Source organism: Stenella coeruleoalba, assembly GCF_951394435.1.
Source record: "Stenella coeruleoalba genome assembly, chromosome: X".
Classification (NCBI taxonomy): Eukaryota; Metazoa; Chordata; class Mammalia; order Artiodactyla; family Delphinidae; genus Stenella; species Stenella coeruleoalba.
In genome coordinates, this window is record NC_137152.1 from 83,774,191 (window position 1) to 83,792,180 (window position 17,990).

At 41.0% G+C, this 17,990-nt stretch overlaps 1 protein-coding gene across 1 annotated transcript; it reads left to right on the forward strand.

Moving 5' to 3' along the window:
* Nucleotides 1–9,555: 9,555 nt before the first annotated feature.
* Nucleotides 9,556–10,237, forward strand: TCEAL5 (transcription elongation factor A like 5; the record flags this gene model as incomplete). Its single annotated transcript, XM_079911082.1, has 1 exon — nucleotides 9,556–10,237. The coding sequence occupies one exon, from the start codon at nucleotides 9,556–9,558 to the stop codon at nucleotides 10,174–10,176; it is 621 nt and encodes a 206-aa protein (XP_079767208.1). The 3' UTR covers nucleotides 10,177–10,237.
* Nucleotides 10,238–17,990: the final 7,753 nt, after the last annotated feature.

A 17,990-nucleotide genomic window follows, 5' to 3' on the forward strand; every position in this document is an offset into this window, starting at 1 on the left:
CAATGGAACAGAACAGTCAAGAAATAGATTCACACATATATGCTTTTCACAAAGATTCCAAGGCAATTTGATGGTGGAATAGACACTCTTTTTGATAATTGGTGTTGGAACAACTAGTTCCAATTGAACCTTTATTAGTGATCGTGATCATGATCACCATCATCATCATCATAATTAGAATAACTTTATCTCACATCGTATAAAAAGTTGAGTGAAACTGTGTCAAAGACCTAAATGTAAGGTAAAACATAAAATTTCTAGGAAAAAAAATAGGAGAAACTCTTAGGGACTTTGAGTTTGTAAAAAATTTGAAATTAGAATTCAAAAAAACAAACTCTAACAGAAAACAAATCAATATATTGGACCTCATCAAAATGTATCCTTTCTCGTCAAAAGACATTTTGATTCTCAGAGATGGATAGAGACAGAGTGTTAGAAATCCTAAGACCTCTCTCTACAACAATAAATAAGGACACAGGCTAAGAGAGTACAAGTGTCTTGCCATACATCTGAGAAGCTGTAGGACCATAGCCAGACCTGAGCTGGATTCAACTTTATTAAACAGCAAAAATCTGACCTGCAGGCTTCCAGTTCTGGATAAGGTAGAGCCACACCATCCCTTCCACACCTTTCATCTTACAACTGAAAAACCAAAGACATATCACAACAAAAAGCATAGGAAAACACTGGAAGATAGAAAGATGAAGATGGACTGCCCAGAGATCTTGGGTTCCAAAGGAACTCAATAAAAGTTTATTAAACTTTGACCAATGGGTCAAAGAAGAAATCACAAGAGAACTTAGAAAATATCTGAGACAAATGAAAATGACACATCATACCAAAATTTATGGGAGGCAGTGAAAGCAGAGTTTAGAGGGAAACTTATAGCTACGAACACTTGCATTAAAAAAGAAAAAAGATCTCACACGAAAAGCTGACTTTACATATCAAGGAAGTAGAAAAAGAACAGCAAATTAAACCTAAAGCTATTAAAAGGAATGAAATAATAAAGATTAGAGCAGAGACAAATAGAATAGATAATAGAAAAGCTATAGAGAAAAAAAATGAAACCAAGAGTTAGTTCTTCAAAAAGATCAACAAAATTGAAAAATCTTTAGCTAGGTTGAGTAGGGAAAAAAAGAATATCTATGTACCTAAAATTAACTTACAGAGGGGACATTACTACTAGTTTTACAGATATAAAAAAGATTAAAAGAGAGGACTATGAACAATTGTATGTCAACAAATTGGATAACCTGGATGAAACAGACAAATTCCTAGAAACACACAACCTACCAGGACTGAATACTGAAGAAATATAAAATGTGAGCAGAACAGTAATGAGTAAGGAGATTGAATCAATAATCAAAAAGTTCTCAACAAAGAAAAGCCCAAGACAGGATGGTGTCACTCGTAAATTATACCAAATATTTAAAGAAGAACTAACACCAGTCTTTTTCAAATGCTTCCAGAAAATTTGGAACACTTCATAACTCATTCTGTCAAGCCAGCTGCATCTTAATACTAAATCCAGACAAAGACACTACAAGAAATGAAAACTAGACTAATATCCCATATGAATATTAATTCCAAAGTACTAGCAAATGTAATTCAGCAGTGCATTATAAGGATTATACACCACGACCAAGTGGGCTTTATTCCTGGATGTAAGTATTGTTCAACATATTAGAATATAGTAATGTAATAAACCATATTAAGAGAAGGAAGGAAAAAATACATGATTATCTCAATTGTTGCAGGAAAAACATTTGACAAAATTCAACACTCTTTCATGATAAAAACACTCAGCAAACTAAGAATAGAAGGAAACTACCTCAACATAATAAATGCTTTCTATGAAAAGCCCACAACTAACACCACACTTAGTGGTGAAAAATTGAAAGCTTTTCCTTTGAGATCAGAAATGAGAGAAGGAGGTCACCTTCATCACTTCTACTCAATATAGTACTGGAAGGCATAGCCCAAGCAATTAGGTGAGAAAAAAATCCATACTGTATTGGAAAGGAAGAAGTAAATATCTCTGTTCACAGATGACATGATCCTATAGGTTGAAAACCCTAAAGAGTCCTCAATAAAACTGTTAGAACTAAGAAATGAATTCAGCAAAGTTGCAGATAAATCAATGCATAAAAATTGGTTGTGTTTCTATACAACAACTGGGAACAATCTGAAAAGGAAATTAAGGGAATAATTTTTTTACGATAGCATCAAAAAGAATAAAATATTTCAGTATAAATTTAAGCAAGGGTGAAAAGCACTTTTACACTGAAAAATGCAAAACACAAATAAACGGGAAGACATCTTATGTTTGTGGAATTGAAGACAGTATTGTTAAGATGTCAATACTAGTCAAAACAATTTACAGGATTCAGTGCAACCCCTATCAAAATCCCAACGATGTTTTACTCAGGTACAGGAAAATCTATTTTAAAATTCATATGAGGACTTCCCTGGTGGCGCGGTGGTTAAGAGTCTGCCCGCCGATGCAGGGAACACGGGTTCGATCCCTGGTCCAGGAAGATCCCACATGCCGCAGAGCAGCTAAGCCCATGCGCCAAACTACTGAGCCTGTGCTCTTGAGCCTGCGAGCCACAATTACTGAGCCCACGTGCCACAACTACTGAAGCCCGCACGCCTAGAGCCCGTGCTCCACAACAAGAGAAGCCACCGCAATGAGAAGCCAGAGCACCACAACAAAGAGTAGCCCCTGCTCTCTGCAACTAGAGAAAGCCCGAGTGCAGCAACAAAGACCCAACGCAGCCAAAAATAAATTTGAAAAAATTCATATGGAATCTCAAGGGACCCTAAATAGCCAAAACAACCTTGAAGTTGAAGAACAAATTTGGAGGACTCACACTTCCTGATTACAAAACTTACCATAAAGCTACAGTAATCAAACGGGGTAGTTCTGGCATAAAGACACATATAGACCAATGGAATAGAATAGAGTGCCCCAAAATAACTCTCACATATAAGTCAAGTGAATTTTGACAAGAATGCCAAGATCATTCAATGGGGAAAGACTTCACGCCAGTCACTAAGACTAGAGTCCCAGCAATGCCTATATGCTATCTTTCCTAAGGCACTGACAAATTGGACACAATAAATTTATTGCTTTTCTCCCTTTGATTTTAGTGATTTTATTACATGTCCTGAGTTCATAATTTACTTAGCCAATGACCCTGGTTTATGTTTTACTCTCTGCCAAAAGGTGTACATCTCTATATTCTTATGCCTAAAGGGAAATCTTATAGAGGTTACTACAGTACTATTAATGCCATTATAAAAATTAATGGAGATTATTGCTTTCCTCAGGGGGCAACTACCTCCTAGACCACTCCTCAACTACCTGGGAAGAGGACCTCCCACTCTCTAGCACTTAATCCTACTCCCCCACTCCAACTTCCCACCACTACCTCCTGTCTTACGTCTCTGACCATGAACACAACTACCCCTTCTCCTTGGCTATAAATACCACTAACTTTTTCTATATGTTTTACTAAACTATCAGTTCGTACACTCCAACAACATAACTACTGGACTTGTTACCAAGATCTTTTTGTCATAAAATATATAATTCATATTTATAACACTTTTCAAGTCTACCAAAAATATTGTTAGAGACCCTGAAAACTTCAGATCTGTTTTCTTGGCTATCACCATATAAATAGGGAATTTGGTTATGGCTGGCCTACAAAGACTCCTCATTCTTCTATTTGTTTTCCTTCTCTTTTTTTTTTTGTTTTGTTTTGTTTTTTGCGGTACGCAGGCCCCTCACCGATGTGGCCTCTCCCGTTGCGGAGCACAGGCTCTGGATGCGCAGGCCCAGCAGCCATGGCCCACGGGCCCAGCCGCTCCGCGGCATGTGGGATCCTCCTGGACCGGGGCACGAACCCGTGTCCCCCGCATCGGCAGGCGGACTCCCAACCACTGCACCACCAGGGAAGCCCCTGTTTTCCTTCTCTTAATTCTCACAATAAAATGTTTTCTATGCTGTTTAGGGCAACTTATTCCCTACTCTCTGTAAATATCCCCTACTATTTGGGCCACTCAAATATCCCAAATAATTGAACTTAAAACAGATGTCAAGACATCAAGGGGGTAAATTGTAATATATTTTTTTGTAAAAATGCCTTTTATTCATTTGCGTGACAGTGTGTTGTGCACTGCCATCAAAAGAATCTTTAAATCTTATAAAGCCATAAAGAAAAATGAACGCACACCATATTAAAAAAATTAACTCAAAATGGACCCAAGACCTAAATATATGAGCCAAAACTTTAAAACTCTTAGAAGAAAACAAAGTGATAAATCTTCATGTCCTTGGATTTGGCAATGGATTCTTAGATATGACATTAAAAGCATGAACGACAAAAGAAAAACAGATACATTGCACTTCATAAAAATTTAAAAGTTTTGCGAATCACAAGACAGTATCAAGAAAGTGAAGACAATCCACATCATGGGAGAAAATATTTGGAAATCATATATTTGATAAGTATCCAGAATATATGAAGAATTCCTACAATTCAACAACAAAAAGCCCAATTAAAAATGGGCAAAGGAGTTGAATATATATTGCTCTAAAGAAGATATATAAATATCCAATAAACACATGATAAGATGCTCAATATCATTAGTCATTAGGAAAATGAAAATCAAAGACACTTCTCACCGACTAGGATTATAAAAATTAAAAACGGAAATTAACAATTGCTTTGGAGAATGTGGAGAAATTGGAACCCTCCTCATACATTGCTGGTAGGAATGCAAAATGTTGCAGCCACTGTGGAAAACAGTTTGGCAGTTCCCCAAATAGTTAGATATAGAATTACCATATGACCCAGCAATTCCATTCCTAGGCATATACCCAGGAGAAATAAAAACATACATCCACATAAAAACTTATACACAAATGTTTAAGGCAACACTATTCACAATAGCCAAAAGGTGGAAACAACCCAGATATCCATCAATGTTTGTATGGATAAACAAAATATGATATAGACATACAATGAAATATTATTCAGCCATAAAAAGGAATGAAATACTGTACATGCTACAATGTGAATGAACCTTGAAAACATTATGCTAAGTGAAAGAAGCCAGGCACAAATGGTCAAATATTGAATGATTCCATTTATATGAAATATCCAAAGTAGATAATTCCATAGAGGCAGAAGGTAGATTAGTTGTTGCTAGGTACTAGGGGAAGAGGAGAATTGGGAGTGACTGCTTAATGGGTATGGAGTTGATGAAAATGTTTTGGAACTAGATAGAGGTGATAGATTCACAACATCATGAATGCACTATATGCCACTGAGTTGTACACTTTAAAATGGCTAATTGTTCTGTTAATTTCTCCTAAGAAATAGACATAGTCCTATTTGAGAAAAAGATGTATATGAAAATATATTTTCTAGGCCAGTTGACCTTCTCCCTTTTTTTTATATTACCCCTTTGAGCATCTAATGAGAGTAACGGATCCTATCCTAGGCAAATGTACACACCCAGTAAAAATGTGTATACCCTACCACCCCACACACGCGCACATTATTTTGAACATAACTCCAGGGGTTTCTTTAGTTAAGAATGCCTGAACCCAAGGAGTAAGTGCTCTCCCTCTAACATAGCTCAGGTGCTATTTGTCTCTTCTCCTTCCTGTCTCATTCCCAAGTAGCTCCTTCTTCTTCTGTCTTTTCTCTACCTCATAGCTTCTGCTTCTTCATGATGTCAACCTGATCATGTATCAGGGTTTCTGAGGCTCCTAGGGTACAGCTCTTCTTTTCATAAGTCTACATACTCTACTACCTTCTAAGCACATGCTACCTTGCACATTATTTCAGGTGGTCCACAGACTTCCTCAGCTGAAAACACCTGGTCTAGGTCAATCAGTAATGGTCAGTCTGTCAGAGTTCCTTAGACACTGGTCTAAATCTGGCTGAGAGAGCACCAGGGTGGGTGTGGACTTGCAGGCAGCAACTCTTCAGCGTGGCTAGGCTCCTCCTAGGTGCCCTGGAGGTAAAGATAATAGAGTTGAAAGATCCAGCAGGCTGCATCTCCTTAGATAGGTGGTAAGCAGTAGACAGGGTCAAGGAAGTTTCCACCTGGGCACTGGGAATAAGGGTAGACAGCAAGCAGGTCTGGAGGCTCTCCCCCCAGCAATCACTTCTACAGGCTTTATGGAAACCCTCTGCTGCAGGGGTCTAGAAGGGATCTGTTTTGGTTTCCAGTTGTCAGAACAGCATTCCCAACTCTGCTGGAGTTGCATAATCTCTGTGGGAATTTGGGGGAGGGAGGGAAGGAGCCAAAAGCATTTATTGAAGTCACCACCTTGGTCACCTCTCCATGTATATTTTTGGGTAAGCAACAGTCAGGTGCCTGAATGCAAAGGATGAGAGGCTCTGAAAGGTGAGAAGGGGTCGGGACAGCATATTCCTCCTCTCTTGATAGGGCAGGGAAGATCAGAGCATGTCGGCACCCCTCAGATCCTCAGCTGCCTTGCAGCACAGCTAAACCTCTGAATGAAAATAGCCATGGGCCAAATTTTCAAGACTGATATTGTGTTAGCCATCATGTTCCAGCAAGTGCACTTAACACTCAGCTATTGTTTGGGAACATTAAACACACGTATTTTCGGTAGAACATGACAGAACCAGCTATTTATGAAAACTTAAAGAATTCTTTTGTAAGTAGACAATCAAATCTATTTTCTAGTAAAAATTAATACTAGGAACTTACGTTGCTCTCACAATTTGGGGATGTTGGGTTTTTCCTCTACCTTAAACATGTTCTTTTTCCCAAATGAAAATAGCTTTATTTAACTTTTTGCTTATAAAAGTAACACACGGTGAGGGAAATAAGTTAAATAAAACTGAAAAAAAATTATTTAGAAGAAAATAAAATCCCTATTTCAACTACCTGCTTCCCTACCTACCAATGCACCCTGTACCTCTTATGTGAAGGTCTGGAAGACAGGAGTGAGCACCAGTGTCAGAGTGGAGAAGTAGATGGAGGGGGTGGGTGCTTTGAGATCAAACGAGAGAAAGAAAGAAATTCCACAGAGATGGATCAGTGGGGCCAGTAGCCCTGGGAGAAGATGCAGCCCCTGATAAGACAGAAGAACAAATACATACCACAGGAAGAAGGGGCCCCATTTAACCTCTGGGATTAGCCACGACCAAAATGAGTGACAGGGCCTCAAGAGGTCAGGGGAGGATACTGAAGAAGGGTGAGGTGGGAGGGGGCCAGTGAAGGGAAGAAGGGGGCTGACTCCTGAGGCACTTCCTGCAGGAAGGAGAACTAGGGACCCGAGCCCACTGGTGATGTTTCCTTCATGTGATTGGGAGCCAACGCGTGCAGAAGTCCCTCTCTTTCAGGTATCAGCTCCCTATTTCCGTGGAGGAAGATAGATTTCAGACTGAGGGACCAAGGGGACAACTGCCCTATAGCCCCGCAAGGTCGCAGGTCGGTACTAGCCAGAGTGGGGAAGGGGACACCTGAGGTAGGGGTAGTAACAGATAGAGGCTACACAGGATCCGGTCTGCTTTCCAGATGCCACCCTCCCTTATTCATTTTGGCGCAGAAAATTGTGTGAGTGTTGGGTGAGAGGTCTGGGTACCATCTCTTATTTCCCTGGATAAGTACTGGCTTATGGCAGCAAGAAATGTGAGAAGGAGGCATCTCCCTGAGATGGTCACAAATTCACTGCCTCCTGCGAACACCTGGGGTGGGGGTGGCAGAGGGCAAAGACCAGAGCAGGTCCAGGACTAGATTCTCTCTACCCCTTCCCTGATGCCCATCCATTTGGTGCAAGAGATGGAGGGCTTGGTGGGAGGAGATGGAGAGGAGCCAGAGGATAAGAATGGGTACCAGTTGGGATCTCTTAGGAGGCAGGTTATCAGGGGACATCTGACAGAGGGAAAAGGCTAGCGGAGGGGGATGGAGGGGAAATGGCCTGATCCTTCCAGGGTGGAGGGAGGAGGGCAACGCCTGTGAACCCAGGATGGGGAGGGCAGACCCCCTTGCAAAGGGGCCAGGCCTGCTCTTCTCCACCTTCGTCCTTTTTGCAGGGGGGGAGGATGTGGGGGGAGGGGGATGAGGGGGAGGGGAGCGGGAGAGATGCTACAGAGGAGGTGGACTGAAGTTCAGTCTGGAGACCAGCTCCCTATAGGGCAGGAGTGACTCCTGAACTAGGGAGAGTTGAGAGGAGGTAACATGGACCAAAATTTTTAATGAGTTTGGAAATAATTTGTCTCTTGCATTGCAGGAAAATGTGGTCTTTCTGTGTATGTGGAAAGGGAAGGGGTGGCAGGAATGCTCTGGACATTTCTGCTGTGCTCCCTGACTCTACCATTACCGTTTTCAGAATGAGTGATGGGCTCGTTCTATCTGGGTGCCCTGGGGTGAGGGTTTGGAAGGTAGAGACCTGAGCAAAACTGGATATGCCTTCTGAACATCACTGTCCTGAACATCACAAGGAAAAGTGAGATAGAAATTTGGAAGGAAGATTGGGAAACATAGAAACACTTTGGAAATAATCTCTCTCTGACATTTCTCAGTGGTTAAAAAAAAAAGGAGGCTGTTAGGGAGGAGCTGTAGAGGGGGATCAGAGAAGCAAGGGAAAGGGCAAGGGTATGGCAGGAGCTGGGAAAGTACTGACAGCTAGAGTCGGAAAAGAATCAGTGTCCTCATTGCCACTCATTCACTTCTCAATCCCTCATTCACCATCTGTCTCCTGTCTCTCTACAGGTCTTCGGGTCTGTGGTTGTAGGCACCAACCCAGACAAGGAAAGGAAAGACCTGCAGTATCAGTGCAGGTCAACGGAAGAGGGCAACTGCCCCAGGACCCCTGGGAGTAGGAGTGACTAAAGCCTGAGCAGTAGTTGGGGAGTTTACTACCTGCCACCCCTCCTCCAAGCCTCCCTATTCCAGTCTCAGAATACATGGCCTCTGTCAGGACCCTAAGGGAACCTGGTGCTTTATGGCTGGTGAAGACAGTGGGGAGAACAAGGAAGTGAGAGTTGGCAGGTGTGGCATCTGTGAAGTCCTTGAAGATAACAGAGTATCTCTAATATCTGAGAACTGGCCATTGTCTGGTTATATCTGCAGTTCTACAAGTCTTACAACTGTAGACAAGGGGAAAAAGAAACTGGCCAGGTTTCTTGTGGGTCAGTCTAAGTTGGGACCACCCAGTTAAAATTGTTACCGGCATAGCCAAGGCCAGAGAAAAGTTTAGGGACAAATCTGCTCTTATACACTTGTCAGCACAGCCCACTTAAATGTAGGGAAAAGCACCTGTGGAAGTGTCTGCAAGGTGGGCTCATGTTAGCATGTGTGCCAACCTTGTATACACTGGGAAAGAAAGGAGAAAATGTATGGGCGGGAGTGCACCCCGCCCATAGGGGTAGGCCATGAAGATCTTAAATCACAGAGGCAAATACTTACCAGAACCTGTATTTCACCACCTAAGTCCTCAGTCTCCTTTGTCTCCGTTTTGTCTCCTAGGACAGGCAAAGGAGGGCAAATCTCAACATGGAGAAGGTCTACAGAGAAAATGAAGGAAAGCCAGAAAATGAAGGAAACCCAGACAATGAGGGAAAGTCAAAAGATGCAGTAGATACAGAAGATGAAGGAAAGTCAGATGAGGAAGAAAAGCCAGAAGTGGAGGGGAAGACAGAACACGAGGGAGAGCTCCAGAATGAGGGACGGCCAGAAGACCAGGGACAACCAGAAGATGAGAGGAAGAGAGAAAAGCAGGACAAGTCCGAAGCTGAGGGAAAACCACACGGTGAGGGCAAGCTGGAATCCCAGGCAAAGCCAGAGAGTCAGCCGCGGGCTGCCGAAAAGCACACCGATGAAGACTACGTGCCCCGGAAAGCAAAAAGAAAAACGGACAGGGGAACGGACGATTCCCCCAAGGACTATCAGAACAACTTACAGGAAAGGCATCTGGGCAGTGAGGAGATGATGACAGAATGTGCAGCTATGTCAAGGGCTCAGGAAGAGCTAAGGAAAAGACAGAAAATGGGTGACTTTCATTGGATGCAAAGAGATGTACAGGATCCATTCACCCCAAGGGGCCAACGGGGTGTCAGGGGAATGAGGGGCGGAGGTAGGGGCCAGAGGCGCTTACATGATATCCCATATCTTTAATGCCTTTGGCCTTCAATTCTGACTCCTCTGATGAGAATATCGCTGACCCTGCTTTCCCTGGCAGGCATTTGCCAGGCTATGTGCTTTAACCTTAAGCTGATTCTTTGCTTTAGGTGTCACTCTCGTTACCAGCAGCCTTTTGATCCAACTACAGTGCTCTCTGTGTTTCAGTAGGGGATTTTCACCCACGTGCATGGAGGAGATGTTCATGGTACACTGTAAAACAACAATAAAGAAAAACACCAGTTTTCAGAACCACATATACAGCATCCACCCGTTTTTGAAAAAATAAAACAAAAAAGTTATACAATACATCCATGTACAGGGAAAACTGAAACTGAGTAGACCAAAAGCAAAATAATGGTTTTCTCTGGGTGCTGGTGGTAGAGATTATCCTTTCACCTGTACTTTTCCCCCTAAAATACACAGATTACTTTTGTCATAAAATAAAGTATTTGAAACATAGGAAAATACCAAGCAATCAAAATAACTGCTCAGTGAGTTTATGAAGGTAGTGGAGACACTTAAAATTCCTGTTGTCAGGATGTGAAATGATGCGTAAAACACATTATCTCTGGGACTCACAGCTGGAGGAATCAACCTGGCAGTTATTACAGAACCACTGACGTAGGGAACAGTCTTCTCATCAGTGAATTGGGGATAAAGCTTGCCTTCCAGGGCTGTGGAGAAGATCAGATGAGATGCTGAGTGTGTGAACTGTGTTAGTGTGGTTCCTACCCTTTCCCCTGCACTAGCAGGACCAGAACCCCATCAAATGTTTGGGAGAGGGCTGAGGGAGCTCTCACGTGTGTCCATAAATAAATCCAGACAGCTGAAAGGTGGGTGTCACTCTCCCCCAGGTAATGCTGTATCTGAAGGACACTCTCCCTCTTCTCATGTGTCCTGTACTCTCCTTAGGGCCCCACTGCTGCTGGTGAGCTGAAGTCCTCAAGGTAACAAAGCCCCTTTGATTTCCCTGGAGTCTCTAGTGAGTTACACCCCACTATGTTCCCTACTGAACTATGGAGAATGTCCCCCTTCTCATGTTATAGTTTTATTAACTATAAAACTATAGTTGACATGAAATGTGGGAAACGCTTTGTAAAATCTTAATTAATGCATTTTCAGGCATTATAATTAGCCCACTAGACTTGCCCTATTCAAAGCAAAGAATTTATCTTATTCATTTTGGTACCTACAACACATGACAGAAGCTTAAAAATCAATACATTAATTATTGAGTCAGAAGGCCTCAATTCTTGGCCCAGTTCTGTCCCTGATTGAATACATAATCTTGAGCACATAATTTCATTCTTTAGCAATTGAAACTTGCCACTCCAAAAGGAACACAGCAAGAGAGGGATTATACCACAGTCCATTGTTAAATAATTTTAACATTGGATATAGTAGTGTTTCTCAAAGTTTGCTAGCTACTAGCAGACCATCTGCATCGAAAACACCTACCTTGTTGAAAATGCAGAATCCTGGCTCCCGCCTCAGATCCAATGTATCAGAATCTCTTTTGACTTTTCCTCAAAATGTCTCTGTGTATATAAGTCCATGCCAATCCCTCACTTCGTCCCAGCTTACCCTTCCCCCTCCCTGTGTCCTCAAGTCCATTCTCTTCGTCTGTGTCTTTATTCCTGTCCTGCCCCTAGGTTCTTCAGAACCTTTTTTTTTTTTTTAGATTCCATATATATGTGTTAGCATACGGTATTTTAGATAGCTAGTGGGAAGCAGCCGCATAGCACAGGGAGATCAGCTTGGTGCTTTGTGACCACCTACAAGGGTGGGATAGGGAGGGTGGGAGGGAGACACAAGAGGGAGGAGATATGGGGATATATGTATAGGTATAGCTGATTCACTTTGTTATACAGCAGAAACTAACACACCATTGTAAAGCAATTATACTCTAATAAAGATGTTAAAATATGTCTCTGTGTAGGTGTCCTTTGTTTTTAGCTCATTTTTATTTTTATGGATATATGTATAAAATTAAAAAACCCAATAGTGTAAGAGAATATATTATTAAAAACTGCAGTCTGCCTCATCATTCCACATTCTCACTGTCCAGAAGCAACTACCATAAATGTTTTTGGTTTCTTCTGGTATTTACCTCCGTATTTCAGAAGAATATGCTTATGCTGCTATTTCTTTCTCTTTTATAAAATTAATTAAATTAATTTATTTATGGCTGCGTTGGGTCTTTGTTGCTGCGCGTGGGCTTTCTCTAGTTGTGGCGCACGGGCTTCTCATTGTGGTGGCTTCTCTTGTTGTGGAGCACGGGCTCCAGACATGTGGGCTTCAGTCGTTGCGGCGTGTGGGCTCAGTAGTTGTGGCTTGTGGGCTTAGTTGCTCCACGGCATGTGGGATCTTCCCGGTCCAGGGCTCGAACCCGTTTCCCCTGCATTGGCAGGCGGATTCTTAACCACTGCGCCACCAGGGAAGTCCTGATATTTCTTTTTTTAACGCCTTTATTGAAATATAATTCACATATCACAACATTCACTCTTTTCTTCATAAAAATTCACCCTCTTAAAGTGCACAATTCAGTGGTTTTCAGTACATTAACAGAGTTCTGAAACCATCGCCATTATTCAGTTACAGGACATTTTTATTGCCCTAAAAAGAAACCTCATACCCGTTAGCACATAATGGTGCTCCCATTCCCTCCTCTCCCCGGCAACTGGCAAACACTGATCTGCTTTCTGTCTCTATGGATTTGCCTATTCTAGACATTTCATAGAAATGGAATCATATAGTACATGGCCTCTGTTGTCTAGTTTCTTTCATGTAGCATAATGTTTTCAAGGTCCATCCACGTCCATATCAGTACTGAACATTCGTGTACATTTTCTTTTGTCTTTTAAAATAAACTATTGAAAATTCAAAATATAAAATTTTCAAGTACAGAAATGATGGTTCTGCCTTAGTTTATTATGTAGATAACCTCAGACCATGCTGATTATTATGTCCAAAGTTGCTTTTAACTTCATTTGAATGCTTTGATTCATTTTATGAAGAGGTACTGTAATATATTTGTTTTGTTTCTGATTTATAAAAAACACAGGTATGTAGTATTTGATACACTAGTTAATCATTTCTGCTGGAAGAAGCAAAGGTAATTTCTTTCCATTTTTTCTTTTTTTAATTAAAATTTTTACCAGTTTTGTTGAGACATAATTGACATACATCACTGTATACATTTAAGGTATACAGCATAATGGCTTGAGTTACATATATTGTGAAGTGATTACTACAATAATTTTAGTTAACACCCATTATCTCATATAAGTACAATAAAAAGAAAAGAAAAACATTTTTCTCCTTGTGATGAGAACTCAAGATTTACTCTCTTAACAAATTTCATATATATCATACAGCAGTGTTAACTTCTTGCATGTAAATATGTTTTCAATTTTCTTGAGTATATACCTAGGAGTGGAATTGCTGGTTCATGTGGTAACTCTAACTTTTTGAGGACCTGCCAAACTGTTTCCAAAGCAACTGTGCCATATGACAATCCTATCAGCAGTGTACGAGGGCTCCGATTTCTCCACATTCTCACCAACGCTTGTCATTGTCTGTATCTTTTCTTATAGCCATCCCAGTGGGTATGAAGTGGAATCCCACTGTGGCCTTGACTTGCATTTGCTTGATGGCTAATGATGCTGAGCATGTTTTCATGTGCTTATTGGCCATTTGTATATCTTCTTTGGGGAAATGTGTATTCAAGTCCTTTACCCATTTTTAAATTAGGTTGATTGTCTTTTTATTGTTGAGCTGTAACAGTTCTTTGTTTATTCTGGATGCAAGTTCCTTATCAGACATATGACTTAACAACTGCTATTCCTTGACTTGTTTAGTTATTACCTATAGACTTTCTGATATGACACTTGAGTAGTACTCTCTTACCATCATAATCACCACTATCATAATCACTTGCCTCTCAATATAGTTTTCCCACATATAAAGTGTATTTTAACAAGAATTCCAGTGATTCTGTTGCTTAACTCTGAGGACCATTTGTGTGTTTAGGCTAAGCTTATGATAAGATAGCTACCAACCCCAAAACATCAGTGGCTTAACACAACAAAAGTTTATTTCTCACACTTCATGAGAATTGGGGATGGAGAGGTTCTGCTCCCCCTAGCTTCCCAGAGATCCAAACTAATCATGATACCACTGCAGCAGAGGAAAAGAATACATGGAGATATCACACACCTTTTTCTACACTGTGGCCTAGAAGTGATGTAAATCATCACTGTTCACAGTCCATTTTTTCATATTTCTAGCTCTTTTAATTCTGACAGGCAATTTTGAGAGAGGTGTTATTGTGCCTTCAATATAGGTGACTAAACTGAGGCTCAAAGAGTGTATGTGATTTATACAAGGTTACATACCTGTAAGGGGAAGAGCCTAGATTGGAACCTAAGGATTTGAATTTTATCTTCACCTTATTGCCCAGCCAATCCTTTAGGATGTCCGAATAGTGGTAATGGTTCTTCAGATGACAGACCTAAAAAGCAAGGCTCACAGTGGCATTGCTTCCTCTACCATTAATGCCTTAAAAAGGCATTTAATGCCAGTTCACAGCTTGACTGCCTTAGTACCCAAATCAGATGCTGTGCCTACAACACATGAGGGTATTCAAACAGGTGGTAACACCGGTTTTCTCCTGAGTTGGAGGACCACATGCCTTTGTAAGCTCCCTTGCCTGCTGTCTCCTGTACTTCTGGGACTGGGCTGAATCAAACATCAGAAGCAAGGCATCAGGCAGATACAGAACTGAATTCACCACAAAACCACTAAAACAGGCCCAGGCACAACCAAGGCCCTTCTGGGAGTCTGAGCAAGGTTGTTTGGGGTTACTGTCCAACTGCATCCCCATCACTATTGCTCTGGACGCTACTTCACTGAACTCTGAGAGAAGGGTTCAACCCTTCTACTTTAAACTCAAAATTATCTGGTCAGTCTTAGTTTGTAGCTGAAAAGGAGAAATTCTTTACATTTTTAGGCTATGGAGTTTTATTTCCATCTCTACAAAAGTCTCCTTCATACCTCAAAGGGAAAGAGGACAGGGAAGAAATGCAAAGCTTTACGACTGACAATTTATGAGTTCTCATCATTCCAATGATAGGAATAGTCTCCAGACTATTTAACTTTTCACCTGTTCACCTTGAGCCAACAGACAATGGCCAATGTTGCTAAAGACAGCCATATAATAAGGAATATCTACCTTGCTTCTCCCTCACTATCCTCCCAGACACAAGAATATTTTTGGGATAATGAGAGAAATGTTTCTGAAATAGGCCTCAACTCCCTGTCCAGTGCAAGGCACAACAGCAAAAGAGATTGTACTGCTTATGGGAACCAAAAGGAACTTTAAATCAAATGTTATATTTAAGTTGTAAAATGACAAGTCAAATTTTAGTTTCAGCTCCAAATGGAGAGCTGAAAAGAATGCTACTCACACTTACAACAGGAAAAGAAGTTGGATAAATGCAAAATAACATTTTGCATTTTTAAATATTTATTTATTTGGCTGTGCTGGGTCTTAGTTCAGCATGCAGTACCTAGTTCCCTGACCAAGGATTGAACCTGGGCCCCCTGCACTGGGAGCATGGAGTCTTAACCACTGGATCACCAGGGAAGTCCCCAAAATAACAAATCTTCTTAAAACCTTTAGAGAACTGAGGTCACAGGGCAAATGATTATCCCAAAATCTAGAGAGAGACTCATGTAGGGAGAAATAGGACCCAAGCATTTGCTTATCTGGAATAGACACCACCAAACACCATGTAGACCAGTAGGAAAATTCAGCTTGAAATTTCTAATGAATTTCTAAAGACTTAAGGCTAGCATGAGAGTGTTCAGTCCCTGAAGTCCACAGACATAAAGAGCTTGCACTCTCTTTCAAGCTTTTTTTTTTTTTTGTATATTGTTTTTTTTTTTTAACATCTTTATTGGGGTATAATTACTTTACAATGGTGTGTTAGTTTCTGCTTTATAACAAAGTGAATCAGTTATACATATACATATGTTCCCATATCTCTTCCCTCTTGCGTCTCCCTCCCTCTCTTTCAAGCTTTAATCCAGAAACCCCACTAGGTGTTATCAGGGAGAATTTGAGAGAGCTTTCCCCATATTGCCAGCTAAGAGAGGGAGATAGCAGTCACTGCTGAAATTCCAACCAGACCTATCTCCCCTCGTAAACAAAAGACTTAATCTGCAGGGAAACGGACAACAAAACCCATATCCTAAAGTCTAAAGTAGAAACCCACTGCAGCTAGGAAAGGGAAACAGAAAAACAAAAAAACCTATGAGGGGAGGCTTAGCATTATACCTGGAGGAGAGGCATGAACACATGTGAAGATTACACCACCAAAACTCAGGTTCACAGTGGTTGTCTAAGATGAAGACACAATCAGAACACCAGAGAATGCTCGTCCCTCCCTCAACACCACACTAACAAACACTGAGTAAAAATAACAGTGGAGGACAGCAAGAAACAGGTTCCTTTTGGGGAGAAATACAAAGGGAAACTGCAAAACCAGGTGGAAAGACTCAGAGCCAAATAGGAAGAAAACATCAAACTCAGCCCAACTTCTAACTAGATTAATGCAAACTTCACACTAAAAGCTTTGTAGGAATGACAGGCTCATCTCCAATAATAAACTCCATTTACCTCAGTAATTACTGTCTTATACAAATCCAGTTTTCAAGTAAAAATTATGAGAAATACAAAAAGAAAAGAAAAGACTCTGAAGAGGCAAAGCAATAATCAGAAATGACACAGATCTTGACACCATCAGACAGGAAATTAAAAATAACTATGGTCGGTGTTCCACTTTTGGCAAGGCAATATGAGGAACTCTGAGGATCCATTTCCCAGTGAAATTGTTAAAAGTTATTCTCCTAAAATACAATCATTTAAATTCTTTGGAAATGGTCCTAAGGGCATACAGCAAATGAAGAAACGTTTTTAAAAGACAATCTACTATAACAATAAGAACAATGATAATCTGTGGCATTTGAACCAAGATTCTTTTCTTGCCTTCCCACTTCCAGCTTAGCATGATGGAAACTTCACTCCAGAAGGGTGTAGTCAAAAACACAGGTCCCCTTCTCCCCCAGCTCACATCTGAAGGGTCACAGTATCTTCCCAGGAGAGACAAAACTTCTCATCCTGCCTTGAGTTGACTGTTGCTCAGGCTAAATTCCAAGTGAGTGCAGCTGAAAGGTTGGGGCTCCTTCTGCTCCTCCCCCATTCATCATAAGGAGGCTCTACCTTCAGCATAGTGTGCTAAGAATACTGGGGACTCAATTTCCTGGGAGAGGCAAGCCAGGAAGACCTGAAGGAACTGCCCATCCTGAGTCAAGTGTACAGCTCCTAAAGTAGCAGTGTCACTCAGAGAGAATTGTGCTACTGTCACCATCCTTAGCTCCAGAGCCTTGTATCAGAGATTTTCCCAGGGGGAGAGGCAGGCCTTAAAACAGAGAGCTCCAAAACTCTTTCCAAAGGAACTGACTTCATTTGTCACACAGTGTGAACTTGAAGGCTACAGGTGCTATAAAAAATGGAGGTTGTAGTGAATAACAATTAAGAGGAGGTCAGTAGATTCATTAGAGATATAAGCTAAATGTTAGGCCAGCTAGTCTACTAGAGAATTAGGAAAATAGACAGCTAAGTAGAGTCTTCTTGGAGTCCAAACAAATGTCAAACAATGACCTCAAAAACTGTATCTGAAAAGGAGCCCAAATTTAATCCCATGAATCTGTGGAGCAACTTATGCCCCCGTGTATTGTCAAAA